The 21,490-nt window shown below is 33.5% G+C and overlaps 1 protein-coding gene across 1 annotated transcript in view; it reads left to right on the top strand.

Annotated features, from left to right (window-relative positions):
* Positions 1 to 13,856: 13,856 nt before the first annotated feature.
* LOC140445321 (aldehyde dehydrogenase) overlaps positions 13,857 to 21,490 on the top strand; it is a 43,520-nt gene continuing 35,886 nt past the window's right edge. Inside the window, exon 1 of the mRNA XM_072537293.1 lies at positions 13,857 to 14,011. Coding sequence (XP_072393394.1) covers positions 13,976 to 14,011 — 36 coding nt within the window. The 5' untranslated portion in view covers positions 13,857 to 13,975. The remainder of the gene's footprint in view (positions 14,012 to 21,490) is intronic.

Genomic DNA, 21,490 nt, shown 5'->3' with positions numbered 1-21,490 from the left:
TCTTAAATCTCCTATAAGAATTCAACTTTATAAAGAAATGCTACCTAACATTCCTCTTCCACCACAACCTATTTTAACGCGATGGGGAACATGGTTAGAAGCAGCTAATTTTTATGCAGATCATTTTGTTAAAATAAAGAACATAATTGATACGTTAACAGATGAAAGTTCCCAATCTCTTTTGGATTCTAAACAAACTTTTCAGAGTAACTTGCTTCAACAAGAACTTTCATTTATAAAATCAAATTTTAGTTTTGTTCAAAAAACAATTACTCAGTTAGAATCACCAAAACTGTCATTGTTCGAAAGTACAGCATTAATAAAAGAATTTGCGTCATGTTGTCGGAACGTTAGAGGTAATATTGGAAAAGATATTTTAAAAAAATTTGAAGCTACTATGGAAAAAAATAAAGGTTACCATATTCTTTCTGAAGTAGTCAGTGTTCTAGCTGGAAATATTTCGGAAACAATTAATTTAGAACCAAATGTTTTGGTTAGTTTGAAAAATGCTCCCGTTACATCAGTTGATGTTGAACGAAGTTTTTCCATATATAAATATATGTACTCAGACAGAAGCCACAAGTTTTTGTTAGAAAATTTTGAACACCACTTGGTCATTTATTGTTACCATAATTCTAAATAAGTTTATTCATACTTAAAAATGATGTAGTTACTTAAAATAAATGTAAATCTTAATGAATAGTAGGAAATATTTAGTTATGTACACTTTTTTTTTAAATAAAATTGTTACTACTTTACGATTTTTTTATTTATTTGCATGCATATTTTGTAAAATATTTGCATATTTTCGGGTAAACACGTGCATATTTATGCGCATATTTTCTACATTTTTATTTGCATATTTGCCGAAGTCTACTCATTACACAGTAGGTATAGACAACAATTGTTATTTATACTGTGCTCATTATTGATCTAAATTCTGTTGTATAAGTTAAGAAGATTATTTTTCCATTTTCTGGTAGATTTTGTAAGAAACTAACAGGAATATCATCTGGTCCTAGCGCTGATTTTTTGCTCAATTATGCAAGCCCTCATTTATATACGTACCCAAAAAATTCCAAATTCTGTCATAATTACCGACTCTCTCAGTGCATTACATACGATAGAACAGATATATACAAGTAATCTTATAGGTAGATCGGACAATTACATTTACTAAACAACGTGAGGCAGCAAGTACGCTTTATATAGGTCCCATTATACACTGGACTTCAAGGATACGAAAAATATGAGAATGAGAAAAATATGGCAGAGAAGCAATACACAGTGCCTCTTCAGTTTTAGTGAACTTATCTTACTGACTGAAATCGTTCCTTTAAGAAAAAGTGACAATTGACAACTCTACACATCGTAAAGCCCTCAACCGAATCTTGGTGTGAAATAAACTTAAATCGCCAGCTGTTTGTTAACCTAACCCGTTTACGTATAGGTCAAGCAGACTAACACACAGCTACCTAATCTCCAAATCTAATCGACCTATTTGTGAATTGTGTACCTGCGACATTAATGTATACCTACATATATTTCTAGAGTATCCTAAATATATCAGTGAAAAACAAAAACACTCAATACCTAAAAATATAAAAGTAGCCTTAGGAGCACATCTGAAATTAACAAATTTGTTTAATTATTTGAAAGATATTTGATGTTAACAAACTGCAATTATTAGTGTTTTGTAAACCCTAATTTAAGTGTCTATGTACCTATTAATTATAGTACAGCTAATAACCCAAAGTGGTTGATGCTGTTATCAATAAAATAAAAAAATAGATAAAATGAGAAATCAAAAGTAATGAATGGGTGTAATTTAAAAGCAATAGCCCGAAATAAATCACCAATCGGAAGAAGAATCATAGATCGACCTAAAAAGATATCGAATAACAATATGATATTTGACCTTTTCGATAACAAATATTGTTATTGGTCGAATATACAACCGTATTTGTAAGATTAGTGCCTTATATATCGTTAGTTTGGTTTTCTGGTTTATCTGTGTGTTTCTATCGATTAAATGTTTGATTAATCATAGGTCTGTTCGTTAGTAGTTTCGTTCTTTTTGTTTACTCCGTTGTGGTGTTATCACTGAGGGAACCTGTCTATATTGTTTACCACCTCAAAATTGTAATTTTTCACGCAAAGTTTTGGCCAGTGTTCACGTCTTTAGAACTCCTGTTGGGAATCGACGTCCTTGCTTGGAATTTTTCTTCGTTTATTGTGAGGCGCTTATTTATCTTCTGAGTTGAAAAGGCAAAACAAGGAAGTGTTTGTTTCTTTAAGCGAAAACTTTCGAACTGTTTTAATTTACTAAAAATATTTCTGTTGTATAACTAAGTACATATCTCTTATAATCTTCTCCAGGGCTATATTGGAAAGAAGACATGACAGAACATCTCCTATTCGTAATCTTACAATATGTCATAACAATGCGGACGACTTTAATAATTGATTTAAAATCTACAAGCAGGTAAAAAATATTAATAACGAATTTGTTGTTTTTTTTATTTGATGGAGCATGGACTATTGGGGACCTACCCGGTCGAAAATCACTTTGGTTTCCACCAAGGAGTGTTAATTACGGATGCAGTTAGAAATTGTCAGATACTTTTATTACATAACATATAATAAAGCATTTAGGATATCTGTCATAACCAATTCAGATTTTACAAAGCTCTGTTTATTATACAGCTTTTTTTAAAGATGATTATTATCGTTCTCATTGCCTTCATCCCTATGCAGGGTCTGCTACCGTAATTACATTTTGCCATAAGTTTCTACCCATATCAATCCTCTTTACCGACATATCATGACTAAGTACCTCTCCCACCCCAAGTCTGCTTTGGTCTACCTCTCCTACTCCTCCCAGGAATTAGCAAATCAGCGATTCTTCGTACAGATTGGTTAGCCTCTCGACCATGAACATGCCTGAACCATTTTAACCTAAGCTCTCTTATTTGGGCATCAATTGATGCCACCCAATTTCATTCTTTATTGTCACTCCACTCATTCATCTAAGAATTTTAACCTTTCTGTCAAACCACACACATCTCGCTTCCGTCCACTTCATCTATTCCACCCTAACTCTAGTGCTCGCATCTGCATCTATATCCCCATTACTCTGTAGTGTCGATCTGAGGTATTTAAATCTATTACATTTGACAATCATTCACTCTCCAAAGTTTTCATTTTATTTAGGAGTGATTCCATAACGGTGAAAAGACCCGGAACGTTGGGCGCCCCGCTCACTTAAAAGATACAAAATTGCTTTGGCGACAATTTAGGAAACAAGGTGGCTATGGAAGGGTATCCGAGACACAAAAACACACACCCTCTTGTCAAATGACTTAGAAAAAATATAGGAAATAAGGAATTTGGGGTGGCATTCATTGTCGATAATAAACTGAAACACCTCATAACAGATTTTCAGGCAGTGAATGAACACATTTGTAAGATACGAATAAAGACTCATTTCTTTTATTGATGCGTACGATGTTAACTGAAACAAATCGTGCGTGTCGAATTCAATGAGTCAAATTTGTACATATTTCGTAAATATTTTTAACTTGACACTTTTTAGATTGAAACACGAGACGTACTTTCTCAAAATAATTTTGAGTAAAGAACCACCTTTATCTCAATATGTCCGTCTAATACAATAATGCAGGGGAAAAAACCTATTGGGTGGCCGAGAAAAGGACGAGAGGATGATGTGGATGACGACACAAAAAATCTCCTTGGCTGTCTATCGTGGGGAAGAATGGCTACAGACAGACCGTAACGAATAGAGATGTTTACTGATGGATGCCAGGGCTCGAAATATGGCTGTATGCCATAGGACGAATATAACTCAATCTTCAAATCAACATTCCAATCTGTTTTTGGCCAACTAAGTTTTAAACCTCTTTCCTCGCGAGCTTGTCTCTACTGTTACTAGTATGCATCTTGTATATTATCCAGTAATATACGAGATATAAAGATGTAAATAATTAAATTAGAAAATATATTGCATTGCCAATTTTCACAGTTGTAAGCATTTTTCCTTCTTTTAGAGGACCTTTAATGTTTCTATTAATTATCTATTGTCTGTATTTTGCCCATACTTTTCCATAGGCTATGTCTGGGATGTGTGTCATAAGTTTTTTAAGTATGTTATAATAGTTCAGTCGTCAGAGAGTTGACCCCTAAAAATTATACGAACAAGCTGAATTTTGCAGAGACTATTAATTTTAGGACCCCAAAAAAAATGCAAAAAAGTTTACTACCACTTTTACCCTCGGGCTTCTCCCTAAAACCACCCTCGGCGGGTAAAAACGCAAAAAAGTCGATTTAGCAAGAATGTGTACACCGAAATATTTCAAATAAAAGATGTAGCTGGGATAATTCTAAACAAAATTTTTTGTGTAGAATGAACCGTTCTCTTAGAAACAACTAAAACAACAACGGTCGCCTTGAAGCGACCGTTGATTTTGCATGTCAGTTACTCGCGACAAATCAATGTTAATAAAGTTTGTATCAGCTCGACGGTAAAAATTCGATATCTTCTTATCCAAATGTCCTATCGACAAAAATCAAGATGCGTTTTAAAGGCAAAGAGTGTAACTTTCGTATGTAGGTTTTGTATTTAGCTGAGAATATCTCAGTTTTTATAAAGGTGTTAAATAAATTAACGTGGCGCGATTTTTGTCATTTTTTACGATTTTCGTGAGATCAATAAAATTGATCACTTTGATTGACCAGTTGTAGTAAAATTGCCATTTTTGGAAATCAACTTTTAAAACCTATGACATGGAATTTCAATATTGAGTTGTGATAACAAATATGAGACATTTGAAATATGAATTAAAAACGCAGAATTTAATGTTTTTCATTACAAATGATCACACGTCACGGGAAATGTATTTAAGAAGACGATTTTGGGTGTAGTTTATTGCAGAAGTTTTGTCTTTTTAAAAAACATACTGGTATAATTGAAAAAAAAAGTTTTAAATGTTTTAGATCATTTGTTGTGTGAAAGTTTAAAGTCAGCGTTTTTAAAGCATATTTCAAATGCCTCACATTTATTGCCAAAACTCAAAACTTAAATTTTATGCTATAGGTTTTAAAGTTTGGGCTCTAGTTATCGAAATTTCATAGTGGACAGTCAATGAAAGGAATATATTATATTGATCTCGTGAGAATAAACGTGTATAAAATCTGAGTTTATTTGCGGCAAAATACAAAAATTGCATACAAAAGCCAAACTCTTTACCTTTAAAACGCATATTGATTCTTGTCGATAGGTGACTTAAAATAAAAAAATATCGAATTTTTACCGTCGGGCTGATACAAATTTTATTTAACATTGATTTCGCGCGTAACCATTCCCGATTAATTCCAAACTTGCCGAAAGACTGCCGAACGTTGTCGTTTTGGATAACGTGTCATACCACTTCCTCAAATTTGATTTCCCGAAAAAATTGTGGAACAAAAGGCAAATCAAGGGTTGGCTAATCGAAAAGAACATTTTCTTCGAGGAAGATTACTTTAAAAGTGAATTACTGGATAGCTTACTTAAAAAGTGAATTACTGGATACTGCGGCCGCATTTAGAGACGAGTACGATAAGTACAAAATTTAAACAATTGCGGAAAAACATAGCGTTGAGATTTTGAGACTGCCGCCTTACCATTGCGAGCTGAACCCGATGGAGAGGGTGTGGAGTCAAGTGAAAAGTATGTGGCTTCAAACAACGTCGATTTCAAAGAAAGACCGGTAGAACAGTTGATAAAAGAAGCTAACCAACGCGTATCTAAAGAGCAGTGGCAGAATTATGTGAACCATGTTAAGAAAGTAGATGAAAAAATGTTTGCAGTGGACAGATTAAATCCCAACGTCTAAGATGGGCTGGCCATGTCCATAGACTCCCTAATAACCGCCTTGCCAAGCTAATATGGGAGGAAGCCCCCACAGGAAGAAGGCGCTTAGGACGTCCACGAATGCGATGGAGAGACAATATATGGTCAGATCTAAGAACAATGGGGCTACCCACTGACTCAACTATTATGGACGACCGTTCAAAATGGAATCAAATTGTGAAGTCAACCAAAACTCACAACGGGTTGTAGTGCTACGAGAAGAAGAAGAAGAAGTGGACAATTTGCAGGAAGGTATTGAACCGGTGATAATTATTATAGGAAATGATTCGGAGGATGAGGACGATTTAGATATGGATTGTGATTAGTATTAATTAACGAGAAATATTTCAGATTTAATGCTCATTTATTTTTTTAGTACTGTACGTACAGTATATTTCAGTTATGATCTTCTTGTGTATTTTATGTATATATACTTATCGTGTCGTATACCGTGCATTTTTTTTGTATATATGTATATAAGTATTTACGAGATATTCAATATTTTATGTATACAAACATTTTTTTTAGAAATAATTTGTTTTTTATTCGTTTTTATCGGTTTTTATTTGTTTATTCTCTTATTTAACTCAGTTAAATTAACGAGTAAAGATTTTTGAAACGAAGCCCGCCCGTTCCTGAGTTCTCAGTCTATCACCATCACCAAACTACCCCACCTACCACTGTGCCGATATGAGCGGCATCGCTGCGCGCCATAAGACCAACACTGCATTCTAACTGTGACTTCTACTATAGGTATGATATTTTTCTAACTTTCACTGTATTGAAAAGTTCTCGTTGCTTGCCTATTCTCTGCAGTTTTAAGGGACCACGTTTTAACTGCGTAGAGATGAGTCAACCAGACGTAACATTTTGATAAACGTAGTCAAATTTCGAGTTTTATTCGAGAATAACATGGGAGTCTTTTGAGTTCTTCGAAAAATTTTCTGCCCTGTTCTCTATTCTCGATCTTATTTCTGGATCCGGATTTAGACTGCTATCGATCAAAAATTCGAGATACTTGAACTGGTTAACCTGTTCTAAATTTTACCTGTCTATTGTGCAAGGTTGGGGTACATTTTACTTTTTCCGGATTGTCGTCACTTTGGTTTTCTTACTGTTTATTTTCATACCAAATCGCTCACAGTAGAGTCGATCCTCTCAATGAGTTTTTGTAGACATGTAGACCTAAGTCGGAATCCACAATCAACACCGCATTATCAGAGTATCTGATGATGTTGTTATTTACGCCATTCATCTTAACTCCGTACTTGATATCCTCCAGTGCCCCATTAAACAGAAACTCGGAATAAAAATTAAATAGTAGGGGTGACAAAATACATTCCTGTCTAACTTCTTTCCTAATTTCTACTTCTGCGGGCGTTTTGGTTCCAGTAAAAATTTTCTAGCAGTTTGATGTCCTTCCTATTTAAACCTACTTCTTGCAAACGTTTTAATCGTAGATCGGAGCTAACTCTATCAAATACTTTTTCGAAGTTTATGAAGCATATAAATATACCTTTCTGTTGGCCGTACTATTTTTGGGCCAGAACCAGTAAACTGAACAGGGCTTCTCTTGTTACCACATCGGCTCTGAATCCAAGCTGATCATCTCCGATGATTGTTTCACACTTTTTTTAGATTCGGCTCTGTACGACTTTTAATAGGACTTTATTGCATTACTCATAAGGCTTATCACACGGAACTTGTTGCAGTGTTGTAGGTTTGCTTTTTCGGTAGTGAAATAAATATCGATTTTCTGAGTCAAGCATGTTTAGTCAATATGGTACGATAAAATATGGAAAATCAAACATCTAAACTTTACGAAACGAAAACGCGCATATATACAGGGTGTTTCTAATTCATGCGACAGAATTTAGGAGATGATGGCTTGAATGAAATTAAGATGGCTCTTTCCTATAACAAAATTTCCTCAGCCCACCCTTAAGGGTGATATCACCCTTAAAAGGTGGTGACTTAAATTGAGTTTGTATTATTTTTTTTTTAATTTCAGTAAATCTAGAAACTTAAAATTCTGTGAGTTTCGTGCACTCGCAAAGAACTAACCATGGGTATTTTTTCAATATTGCTATATCTGCGAGAAATTTCGTGACTTCTAATGTACTGGTCCGCATATTGGTTTGTTTCTCTCACTATTAGTTCAGGCACGTTGCTGTCGATAAACTGGCGATAGATTTTGTAGTGTTCGCAAAAGTCATTTGGATTGAGTTGACAGCCACTTTGTAAAGTAGACTAAAAATTATTTGAGATTTGTCCGCATGACCCCCAACTATCATCGGTCGTTATAGGAGTTGTCGAAGTTCCGTAAGGATTTACTGTGGCTCTAGCAACTTGATTATTGTCATTGCCAGACTGCTCATCTTCTGAAGAATTCTAGTCGTTTCTGCTGAATAGTTTCTTGGACGTAATCGCTGTGATTGCTTCACATAGCTCTGAGGTTGATCCGTTTTATTTTGAAGTGAAGAAGATGAAGGGGAACTAACAATAATATTTGGATTTTCAGTATAACTGGTAGAACATGATGGCCCTGACGGATCTGATGTACTTCCTAGTCGTGCAGCGGCTTCTAAAACCTTTGCTGTTCTGTTTAACATTGTTGCAAGTTAATTATCTGAAACAATAGAGAGATAATTAGCTATAAACTCACCTTACATATTGTGGCCACCGGTGGTACATGGCGTCCTTGAGCAACAAACTTACGTCACAGCCGTCCTGTACCACCGGTGGTACATGTTTAAAAACAACAAAAAACAAACATATATATATATATATATATATATATATATATATATATATATATATATATATATATATATATATATATTGTGACGATTGGGGTTTATAGAAAATAATTTATAAGTTATATACTACATAATATTAGATATAAAAAAGTATTTGGTTATTTTAAGAAGTTATATACTAGAGAATTTAATAAAAATTATTTATGTGAGGGCGTTTTTAATAAATTAGCATATAATAATTGTAAAAAGTTGTATTTTAATGTTGTAAATATATTTAAGTGAGCCATGTGCATAGGCAACCAACTATACAGTAAATTGACAGACAGAAATTAATCATAATACGAATGTGAAGTGGGGTTATAATAATAATGTTAGTTTAAAATGTTTAATTTATATATATTTAATGATTTAAATGTTTATTCTGATCTGAAAAGCCTAAATGTAAACAAAATTATCAATAGAACATTAACGAATTCTCCAGAATGCAGAATTTGACCTTTGTTGACGGTCGAACATTCGGGAATAATAGTTATGTCTGCGGATCACTGTGGATATACTGTTTCCAGAAAATTCAGACATGTGTTTAATGGAATAAATGGAACATGATTTCTTACCAGAGGATTCTAGAACAGAAAAAAAGATATAAATACCCGGTGATTTGGATTAGAATGGATCAGTTATGAGTTACAGTTACTATGAGTTTTATTATGAAAGTTAGTAGAAGATAGACTCATTAAGTTAGTGAAGTCAATTGTTCAGAATTTTCAAGATAGTGCAGTCAGAAAAGTTTTAGTAAGAAAGTAGGTCCAGTACAATCAGTTACAAATAGTCCAATTGTTTAATATAGTGAGTTAAATGAAGATTAAAAATTATGCATATATTTTAATGCACATTTATAATTATACACAAATAATTATTGAAGATTATAAAAGTAGATTAGAAGAATATTGGATGGATATTGGAAGGAATTAAAATTATATTATGATTGGAGATTAGTATAAATCAACTTATAATAATTGGATATTGGTATATTGAAAAGAAGAATAAATATAAATGCTGTTTGCTGGTTTGCTTGGTGGTTTATAAATGCTGGTGAAGAAAAATATATCTTAAATTGGTAGAAGCTGATAATTGGAAAAAGTAATTTCACAAAAACAAGGATAACCGAAGTACGAAGACATTCAGTGGTGATTAGAATCTATATAGTGGAAAACAGTTCATTTAGGCATTCAGTGAAAGAAAGGTACAAAATTTTGTTAATATAATTTAGTTAGTGTCATAACAATTTCAATTTTGAAGATAGTTTGTTTAAATTTTACATTGTCTATAGAATTTAATTAGTTTTATAAGAATATCAATTTAAAGATAGTTTATTTTAAATTTACATTGGCTAGGTTAGATATATATGTGTGTTTCATAATAGTTATAATAAAGATAATTTAAAAAAAGTACTTACAAACTGATTCTTTGAGAACCGCGATAAAAACCCTATATTATTAAAAATACTCATTGCTCATCATTCAAACAAAAATACATCATAACAATATATATATATATATATATATATATATATATATATATATATATATATATATATATATATATATATATATATATATATATAAGAAATACAGGATATTAGTGACTGTCGATATATACAAAACCGCCAGTTTATTAGGGCTGCAGTCTAAGTTGGAATGTTAAAAAGAAATTCAAACAATACTAGTCGTTTTCGGGCAGTTAGGAATTTAAGGGTATAACAAGCAATTTTAGATGAAATTGATGTACACCTGGATACAAGCACTAGAAAAATTGCCAAAACCCTAAATATCAGCCATTCATCTGTTTGGCGAGTTTTAAAAAGGCAGCAGTTATATCCTTACCACATCCAACAGGTTCAAGTCTTTTACCTAGAGATTTTCATCAACGAGCTAGATTTTGTGAATGATTATCAAAGGAAATGCGGCAAAATCCTCAATTTTTATATAATGTACGGACGAAGTATATTTTTCAATAGTAGCTATCATAAATTTTCGCGTATATAGGCAGACGAGAATCCCCATGAGTTTATAGAGCACAATTTTCAAAATGTTTTTTCAGTGAACGTATGGATTGGTAGTGTAGGAGATAACTTAATTGGGCTACATTTTCGGCCTCAGCCATTGACTGGAATCTCTTACACCAGTTTTCTACAAAATGATCTCCCTGAACTACTTGAAGACATCGCACTGAATATCAGACAAAACATGTGCTTCATGCACGATGGTACTCCAGTAAACTTCTGTCGGACTGCTAGGTAATATTTAGATGTAACATATTCCAACCGTTGGATTGGCCGAGGAGGGCCCCAACATCCTCGATCTCCAGAGTTTAATCCTTGTGATTTCTGTTTTTGAGGTTACCTTAAATCATTAGTCTACACGGCACCCATAGTTGATATCGACGATTTGAAGAATCGTATTCAAATAGCATGTGACACCATAAGAAATGCACGTCAAATCTTTGAACGGGGCACGTTGAAACACGGGGCACCTTGAGACATTGTTCGTATTTCAAATTCTGGCGGGTAAATCAGAACCTGTTACTGTCAATGGCGCTTCGATCGACACCAGAACTAGTCATCCTTGAATCCTTGTTTCGTTATAATCTTAGTTGTAGTTTGGACGCGGCTGAGGAAATTGTGTTTCTGTGTGCCAAAACTAAATTGGTACGTGCGGACATCGTTTGATTTTAAGGTAAAATCTGCAATATTTTATCTAGTTGAGTAGCAGTGTTCGAAACGTTTATATTTACTGATATGCTTTTATGCATTTTCTTTTCTAGAATTGTTATGTTTTTTGTGAATTTGGCATAAAATAGAAAATATGGACGTTTGGGGTACAATGAAACATAACTCTACGGGGCACTTTGAAACGTTTCAAGGTGCCCCATTAATATTTAATCAAAATAATATTATTTTTATTCCAGTATGGTCGGACGAAGTGTTTAATGTAGAACAAGAAAATAAACTGAGAGAGTATTTGTTAATGTGTTCCAAAATGTTTTATGGTCTTCCAGTGGAGAAATGCAAGAAAGTTGCCTATGACATGACAGTAATAAATAAAATAAAACATTCAATTTCATGGGACGCTAACAAATCGGCAGTACAAGATTGGTTGTTTCGATTTTTGAAAAGAAATCCATCGCTTAGTTAAAGAACGCCTGAGGGATGTAGTTTGTCCCGAGCTACTTCTTTCACAAGGGCAAATGTAGAAGTGTTTTTCGACAATTTGCAAGCAGTGTACAAAAATCCTTACTTTGCAGATGAAACACGAATATTTAATCTAGACGAAACAGGCACATGCACTGTTCAGAAGCATCAAAAAATAATTGCCGAAAAAGGAGCTAAGCAAGTCAGCAAGTGCACTAGTGCTGAGAATGTGATAACCTGTTGTTTCATCTCAGCGATTAGCAACTGTATCCCCCCGTCATGATATTTACACGTGTACACTTTAAGCCTCACATGGTGCAGGAAGCCCCCACTGGCACTCTTGGTTTGGCAAATCAATCATGACTTCTGTATTATTTGTTGAAGTTATTAAACATTTCATCCACCACTCAAAAAGCAGCATGCGATCGCCCACTCTGATATTATGCGACAATCACGAAAGTCATTTATCATTGGAGACAATTAATTTATGCAAAGAAAATGGAGTGACTATGTTAACTTTTCCACCACATTCCACCAATAAATTTCAACCGTTAGACATTGAAGTGCTGAAGCCATTCAAAACGTATTACAATACTGAAATAGATACTTGGATGATGCAGCATCCTGGACAAACAGCAAATATTTAGAATGTTGCTGATTTTGTAAAGATTGCTCACGAGAGAGGGATGACTCCATCAAACATTACTGCTGCTTTTAAGAAAACAGGAATTTACTCATATGACAGATATGTTTTCACCGATACCGATTATTTATGTAATTACGTTACCGATCCACCAATGGCGGACTTGCCAGCTACTTGTCAGCTAAAAGAGGATCCACCGTCAGGTGATGCTCCTGCTGAAAAAATCAACAATGGAAATCGATGCAGATGCCAACTCCTCAAGTTTCAATAACAACTCCCAAGACCCCAGTACTTCTTCTATCATCAGTAATGTAAAAAGTTCCTCATGCGGACCTAAAGATTTAAGAGGATTTCCCAATGCATTTTAATTTTAATGATTACATGATTTACAATGATTTTAAGTTAAATGTTTTTTTGATATGATATAAAGTAAGGGTTGCAAATTTCAAAATTATAGAATTTCAAGTTTCTAGCTTTACTAAAATTTTAAAAAATATACAAAAACTAAATTTTAGTCACCACCTTTTAAGGACGATGTCACCCTTCAGTGATGAGCCGAGGAATTTTTGTTAGAAAAAGGAAAGACCCATCTTAATTTTATACGAGCAATCACCAAATTTTTTCGCATGGATTTAGAAACACCCTATAAACCTGTAGTTAAGTCTATCATGAACTATACCGTTGAAACGAGAACAGAGCACAAAAGGTAGATATCCGGAAACAAGTGATTTGAGGATCCTAAGAAAAATAAGAGGAAGTACATTCATGAACAGATTATGGACGACATCAGAAATACGTTGAGGCGTTGAAAGGCAAATTCTAATAAAAATATTCAAAACGTGTAAATAAAAGTAGTAGAAGAAGAATAAGTCGAACGTGGTGTTGTTATATGTATGTATAAATTTGTTATGATCCTCAGATAATTATATTTAATGTTTGTTTTTCTAAGAATATCGATCAGTTTGTTGTTGGTGATTTTCTCGAAGGCTTTTCGTAATCTATAAAGCAGCCAAAGGTAGCATTATTTACATCCTTTGCTCTGGAATCTAAATAGCTTTTCTAGTTCTAAGATCATTTCTAAATCTGAGTTAAAATTTGTTCTATTATTAGCTGCCTTATTAATTTTTGCCGCCGTAATCTTACCATTTTTTTACAAAATTTTGAGTACGTTAGCTTAATCTATCTCTGGCGTATATATATCATATTAAACAAAACTATCTTCTTAACATTAACTTCGTAACCATTTATTTGTTGTCACGGTAACGTTTGTAAATATAAATCCTCTTTTGAATAAACAATGAATATCAAAAAATTAGTCAAACTTTAAACTTATCTATATAACCTTCCACTCTAATCAACAGGCAAGCGCAAACCAAAATAAAACTGAGAGGAACAATAGATATAAACTTTATAATAAGCGGCAGTTCATTTTCAAATTTAGTCTTCATTCGACGTTTAAACCCGTTCCCAACATGGCTTCGAAAAAGGTTGATGTAAAATATACAAAAGTGAGTATATAAAATATTTTTTAATAAAATATTAATATTTTTCAAATAATTTGATATTATTTCAAAGAATTACTTTTCGTTTTTTTTTGGAAGTTTTCTGTGATTTTTAAAAACCTTTTTCAGGTGGAATTTTTATATCTGTTGGCCAGGATTAGATTGGCTCAGTACACAGTTTTTACATTTTCATCTTACCCTATTTTTTGGTCTAGATGTCTCTGAATGATTTTTGTTTCGTGGAATAATGTTTTTTCCTTTACTCAGACCATCATCACAGTCAATAACATCGTAGCAGATGTGTTGTGGTTCATCATTGAGCTTCAGCAGCTCGGATAGTCTGATCAATGATTCTTCTCCACTGGTCGCAGTTACATGTACTGCCTTAGTATACTGCTTGTCGTAATTTCTGCTAATTACTCAGATACTCTGCATAAATAATTTGGTTTTCATGATACTATTTCGTTTTTGTTTTTGTAAGTATATATATATATATATATATATATATATATATATATATATATATATATATATATGTATGTATAAAACTGACATTATCTATCCCAACTAAAAATTCAGATTCCTTAAACAGTTTTCTTAATGTTTAATTTTTTTTTTCGGGATATTTCATTCCTGAATAGACTTAAGTATTCTTACAGCGTATTAGGCTTTATTATCAAATGTTATCTTTATTGGAACACTGAATATCATATTGATATACGGAGTGACCCAAAAGTCTGGAAACGACCAATTATCTCGTAAATTGCTAGTCATAATTTTACAAAATTTCAGGCACACCTATTTTGGGTTACGGAGATTCCATATTTGATATTGGCAATGTTGCCAGATTTGCCGTTTCTCTTGTATTATTAGTAACTTTGGATTTTCAAATTCATCACCCTGTATATTCAGTCATTATTGGAATCTCCTATTCAATACGAGTTCAACTTTATGTAACATTTATGATTTTATGTAGTCTGGGAGGTCTTAAATACATAAAACAGTGCAAAATATGTAGATTTTAATAAATTACCATTCACATAAATATCACCATTTACATTATTAACTAAAACTGGCAGTACTTGTGTTTCGAAAAGTTCTGCAAGATAGACTGCTTCTATAAAATGGCTCTTAACAAAAAAAAACGAATTACTATTCTAACGATGAGAGGGTACGGTGACAGAAAAAGATCTTATTGTGAAGTAGCCAACTTGTTCAATGATACTTTCCCAAACCGTTTTCCTATTAATAAGGCTACGGTACAAAAAACTGTAAAGCGATTTGAGGAATCTGGAGAAGTAGAAGATAGATACCGATTAGGTAGACCGAAAAGAGTTATGAAAGACAACAAAACTTTAGATATATTGCAAAGTTTTGTTGAAGATCCACATATATCATCACGCAGGGTTGCACAAGTACATGATGTAGGTCGTTCTTCAGTCTTACTTATATTACGTAATAATAAATTTAAACCATACAAAATTAACTTATTGCAAGAATTAAGTGAAGATGAATTCGATCGTAGATTAGATTTTACTGAGGTAATGATGGATACAATTGAAAATGATGAAAATTTCATTAACAGAATATGTTTTTCCGATGAAGCAACCTTTACACTGTGTGAAAGTGTAAATTGACAATTTAAAGTACTGGAGTGACGTAAATCCACACTGGATGCATAAAAACCATACTCAAAGACCACAAAATTGAATGTATGGTCAGGTATAGTAGGTACTCAGTTAATTGAGCTATTTTTTATCGAAGAAAATTTAACGTTAGAGAATTACGAAATGTTACTTAGAAATGAAGTTGTACCTACACTGAGAAACTCGTTTGGGGCCAATTTTAAACAGATATGTTTTCAGCAAGATGGAGCTCCAGCTCATTTTGGTGTAAATGTTCGGCGTTATTTAGATGAGATATTTCCCGGACGATGGAGTGGTAGACGAGGTAGAATTAAATGGCCTCCACGTTCACCTCATTTTCACCTAATTTACAAAACTAAACCAGCAAGTCTTGTAAAGCTAAGGCAACGATGAATCTCGAATAATTTCTAGACAATCATGGAGAAATGTGGTAGACGCATTCTACCATCGATTAGGGTACTGTCAACTCACAAATGGAGCACAATTTGAACACTTGATAAAGTAACCATTATGTTAAAAAATGTTGTAATCTATCAATTGTTACGTTTTAATGTAGTTGAAAATAGTATTAAAAAAATTATTGAGACAATTAGGCGTTATCAGACTTCTGTTTTATGTATTTAAGACCTTCCTAAAATCATAACTTGTATTAAATAGGAGATTCCAATAATGACTGAATTTACAGGCTGATGAATTTGAAAAACCAAAGTTACTAATAATAAAAGAGAAACGGCAAATCTGGCAACATTGTAAATATCAAATATGGAATCTCCGTATACCAAAATAGGTGTGCCTCAAATTTTGTACAATTATGACTAGCAATTTACGAGATAATTGTACGTTTCCAGACTTTTGGGCCACTCTGTATAATCACAATAATACTGACACAATTCATAATACACTACTGCCCAAAATTAACGCACCACCTTAAATGTATCATAAGCTCAAAGCTATTTTTCTTCTGAAAGGATGATTGGATTTTGATGATTTTTGTCTTACATTATTGGTCTATTTCTAAATAAGTCACTGTATTAATATTTTCTAAAAAATATTAATGTTTTATCCGTATACGGGGTGTAAAAATAAAGTTGTGTTTTTTTTTCTAATTTTGCAACAACCTGTGGAATTTATTTAAAAAAACTCTACATATGATTAATATTTCAAGATATTTTCTTCCTTTTTCAAGAGTTTCGTAAAAAAAGTATCTCGATATCTCTATTATCAAAGATTGTACAGAACTTTAAATGTAACAAGTTATTATTAACATTTAAAGCAAAGGAAATACTACTTATATAAACTTTATTGGCATTTAATACAATTAAAGCCTAAGAAAACATAACCTAAATAATCTTTAACAATTTCTTCTTCCAAAATTCCAAAAACACTTAATAACGAGTATTTCCACCTCTACATCTAATTACTTCTTCACAGCGACGAAACATACTTAAAATCAAGCGGCGTATTTGCTCTTGATCAATTGCATCTCAAACTTCTCTCACCCTAACTCTAACTTCTGTGTCGTCAAGAGAGACAGATGGTGGTACTCGGCTCCTGAGTTGGCGATCAATAATATCCCGCAAATTCTCTATGGGATTTAGATCAGGGCTGCAGGGTGACCAGTTCATGGTTTGTATTCCAACCTCGTTCCAACCTAAAAACCAATCATAAGGTTTTCATCACTCTGTTTATCTAAAACCCACCCATATCCATCGTTACTTGCATGCCAACTCTCATAATCCCCCTTCAGAAATTAATTCAGTCATTAATACGCTTGTCTCCAGATCAATACGCCTTTGCGATGATGCAAGTAGACTTATTGAGCTCTCTAGTTTAAAATAAGCCCTAATTCAAAATGGTTACTGCGAAAATTACATCAATAGGAGCATCCACAGATATCAATCTCCCTATTTCAGAGACCCAAAGACTCAGACCCTCATCATACGAAAGCTTTTCTTCCTTACATCAAAGGTGTCACTGACAAAATCGACAAAATTCTAAAATCAAGAGGAATAAAGGTAACATTTTCCCCCAACAAAAACTTTGATCTCTTATCCGATCAATCAAAGACAATATTCCAAATGAACAACACGGAATTTATTAAATTCCTTGTGCAAACTGCTCTTGATCCTATATAGGCCAAACAAATCGTAGAAACCAAAATAGGACTCATGAACATTCCATTTCTGTTCCATTCCGACTCAATTTCATCTCTAGGTCAACACCACCTTCATACAGATCACAAAATTGATTTTGAAAACTCCAAAACCATAGCCCCCATCCGCTTCTATAAACCAAGAATTATCTAAGAAGCCATATAAATTGAAAAAAGGCCAAATTGTTTCAATAAAAGAGATGACGGCACACGTCTTCTACTTGAAGACCTCTCATAAAGAAAATATCGTCCGCTGGCCCCACACCAACCTCCACCTCCACTCAAGTTACGTCACCATCGATTGTATAAATAACCCTTCCTCTATTCCCAGCACCAGTAACGCATTGATTAGTGATCAGTGTAGTAGTGCCTGGAGGCTCGGCAGACTAAGACCTTAAAAGCCCTGAAGAGGCCATCGAAAAAGATGTCGAAAGCTTGGCGCAATGATAACCGACGCGGTTCAACCCGGAAGACTGATAAGTTTAATTTCTGTAATAGTGTTAATGTTAGCTCTAGGTTTAATTGTACTAACCGCAGAAACCTTTCGGAATATATATATATATATATATATATATATATATATATATATATATTTATGTATATATTTATATATTTTCTCTTTTTACAAAACCATTTACTTTTATTTTCTATAGACACCTGGGTTTTTTAATCAGGTAATTAAATTAAACAAACAAAAGAAATCATGTAATCATGTATTATAAAACAATTCCGTAATTGATATATCAACAAAACAAATATCAAAAGTATGATATCCTCTTTAATTAACATAGCCGGATAAAAAAAATCCCAACACTTGAGTTTTTAAGTAGTTACGTTACTATCAGTAATTTTTGAAGATATAGCGGTATATATATATATATATATATATATATATATATATATATATATATATATATATATATATATATTATATATTTATAAAAATTAATATTAAACTCACCGGTCTTCCTGCTTGAACCGCTTCGATATCCATTGGGCAGAGCTTTCGACATCCTCTCTTATGTCTTCTTCAGGGCTTCCAAGGTCTCAGTCTTCCGAGCCCCCAGACACTACTACACTCACTAGTCACTTTACTAGTGAATGAACAACGTATGCATATATTCCAATGTATGAGCTTCTACGACATAATTGGGCAGGACTTCAGTGTTCACAATTTTGAACAAAGCATCTAGTTTCTTACAAGGGTTTACTTTTGGTAGCGGAGGTCTGCTAAGTGGGTTTGTTCCATTAAACACTTGTGGCATTTCGTTTACCAGGCTATCGCGTAACTCGCTGCTGTCCTACTATGTATTATCAAGTTGAGTTTCTTGTATGACAACCTCAGGAATCTGCTCATGTATTTCATTAGGAACTTGATTTTAGGAACGAGATTGTTTCAGTTAATTACCCGGTATTGATCTGCTACTCGTTGTTCAGATACTTGCATTTCTGGGTACTCTGCAAAATTCGGCATATAAATTATGTCGATAGCTTATCGTTTCTTGGCCGAGTTTTGTCACCTTATAGTAAAAGCGCAAAATATTTTCGTTCATGAACATAGTCCATTTCAGCGAGTCGTCCCGCTTGAGTGAGCGCCGGCTGATGTTCCAGCGCAGCACCTGTGGAGCTCCACAAGAGTGGAGCTCTTGTTGTTTGGCTTACTTTTGGTTGTTGTTCTTGTTGGGTTGTAGCTGATTGTATGACAGGGGCCCGCCTCCTCAACACCCTGCCACCAACGTTCCGCATGCTGTCACGTCCAGCGCCGGCTCCATATGTGCCCTGGCGATGGGTTTGCAATTTTATATCTACTCCCAGGTGTCAGTTTTTGTTCCATGGCTCGTATTCCCGTTACCCTCTGGGCATTGACGCTAAAAGCACCCAGAGAGCACTCCCCATTCTCAGGGGGCCGCGCCTGATAGAAGAACTGAAAAAAACTCTCACAGGTTATTATTTATAATATTAATATATTTTAGTCTTTAATATAAATAATATCCAACATAATACAGTATACATACAAAAAAAATGATTAATCCGATTGATTACGTTATTCTTTTTTTACAGCGCCAACGGTATCATTTTTAATTTTAGAAACAACAGCTAATTTCAAAAGCAAAATCCGTACAATTTTAACGTCAAAATATCCATTTTCTACTTAATGTGAAGGTTGCAAATATTCATTGATATTGATACAAGTTGTTCACGTTATTGATATGATGCAATTATTAAATTATCTCGTTAAAACGGGACGAATGAGAAATAACATTCGACAATTAGGAACAATTTTTTAAGGCAAATAAAATAATTCCTTGAGTACTGTCGGCCAATTATTTATATGCTCCAAACATATATTCATTTCTTCTATACTCATCAAAAAGCTTGGTCTGATAGCAGTCGAATATCAATGAATGGCGGAAGCTAAAAACTACAAGAAATAAGAAGTGAAATTGTAAAAAAAACTACAAAGAAAAAATTTCTAGTACCTCGAAGAGATAAGCACAAAACAGAAAAAACTCGACACAAATTACACGGCTTTGCATTTGTTTACTTCTTTTATTTCTTATTGCATTTATTCTGTTTCTCTGAGCCATACAGTGAACAGCTTTCCACTAGCTTAAAGACTTAGTGTTAGTTTTGCTTGTAATATCGTCGCTCCATATAATCGAGTGTAAAATAGTCGTATTATTATCTTTCTTTCTTTATTTTATTTTTAATATTCGTTTCATCTGATTCTGTGTTTGTTAAATTTATCCCCAAGTATCTCCAGGTTTTCTGCGATGTTTCCAATGACCATTGACCGTGTATTGTGTTTTATCATAATTAATTTCCAAACTCCAGCTTCCAAATTCTTCCAGCTTTCTTATCATGTAGGCGATGTCGTATTTGTCTTCTGCTAAAATTATTTGATCAACGGCAAACAAAAGGCTATGGAATTCTGAGTAGCTTTGTCCAACTTTTATTGTCTTCGTAAAGATATTTTACGGCATTTATGTAGGTGTTATCTACTGTGAGATTTTCTATCGCTTTCCACATGTTTATGGGGACATTATCATTCGGATATCCACAAATACCATGCGCAATTCAGCCTAGAATGCTAATGTTTTTTCTACGAGCTGTTTTATAGAAAATGTGTTATCAGTACATGACCGTCCTGGACGAAATCCACGCTGTTCTTCTGAAGTTCGCTGGTATTCCTCCATCTTCTCTTTAACGATTTTCCCATACAACCTCCCCACAGAAGAAGTAATGCATGTTTTTCTATAATTATTGGGGTATTTTTTGTTTCCCTTTTTATACATGGAGCTTAAGTATCCCATTTTAACCCAATAATGTTAGTATTAATTATAATAATATTAATAAATTAATGAATTAACCTTTTTGAGTGTATTTTACACTCAAAAAAGTCTACAAAAAAAGTTTTACTAAATCAAATATCGCTAATGTTCACAAAATTTTCCGCTGCTATACACAAAAAGGAGCGAAATTGGTCCATATTTAACGAAAATGTGATAGATAGATAGATTGTTCTGAGCGCCACGAACTCGAAGTGCGCCGGGCCGACAGGGGAACCAGCCAAAACCAAGCCACAGTATATTGCTTAAAAAGAATATTCTTTTTAAGCAATATACTGTGACCAAGCCGATTCGGCTACTCGAAAAAAAAAAACCGGTTAAATTTACTTATATTTTT

Source organism: Diabrotica undecimpunctata, chromosome 7, assembly GCF_040954645.1.
Source record: "Diabrotica undecimpunctata isolate CICGRU chromosome 7, icDiaUnde3, whole genome shotgun sequence".
NCBI lineage: Eukaryota > Metazoa > Arthropoda > Insecta > Coleoptera > Chrysomelidae > Diabrotica > Diabrotica undecimpunctata.
Note: the sequence above shows the minus strand (reverse complement) of the source record. Positions and strands in the feature narration are given on the sequence as shown.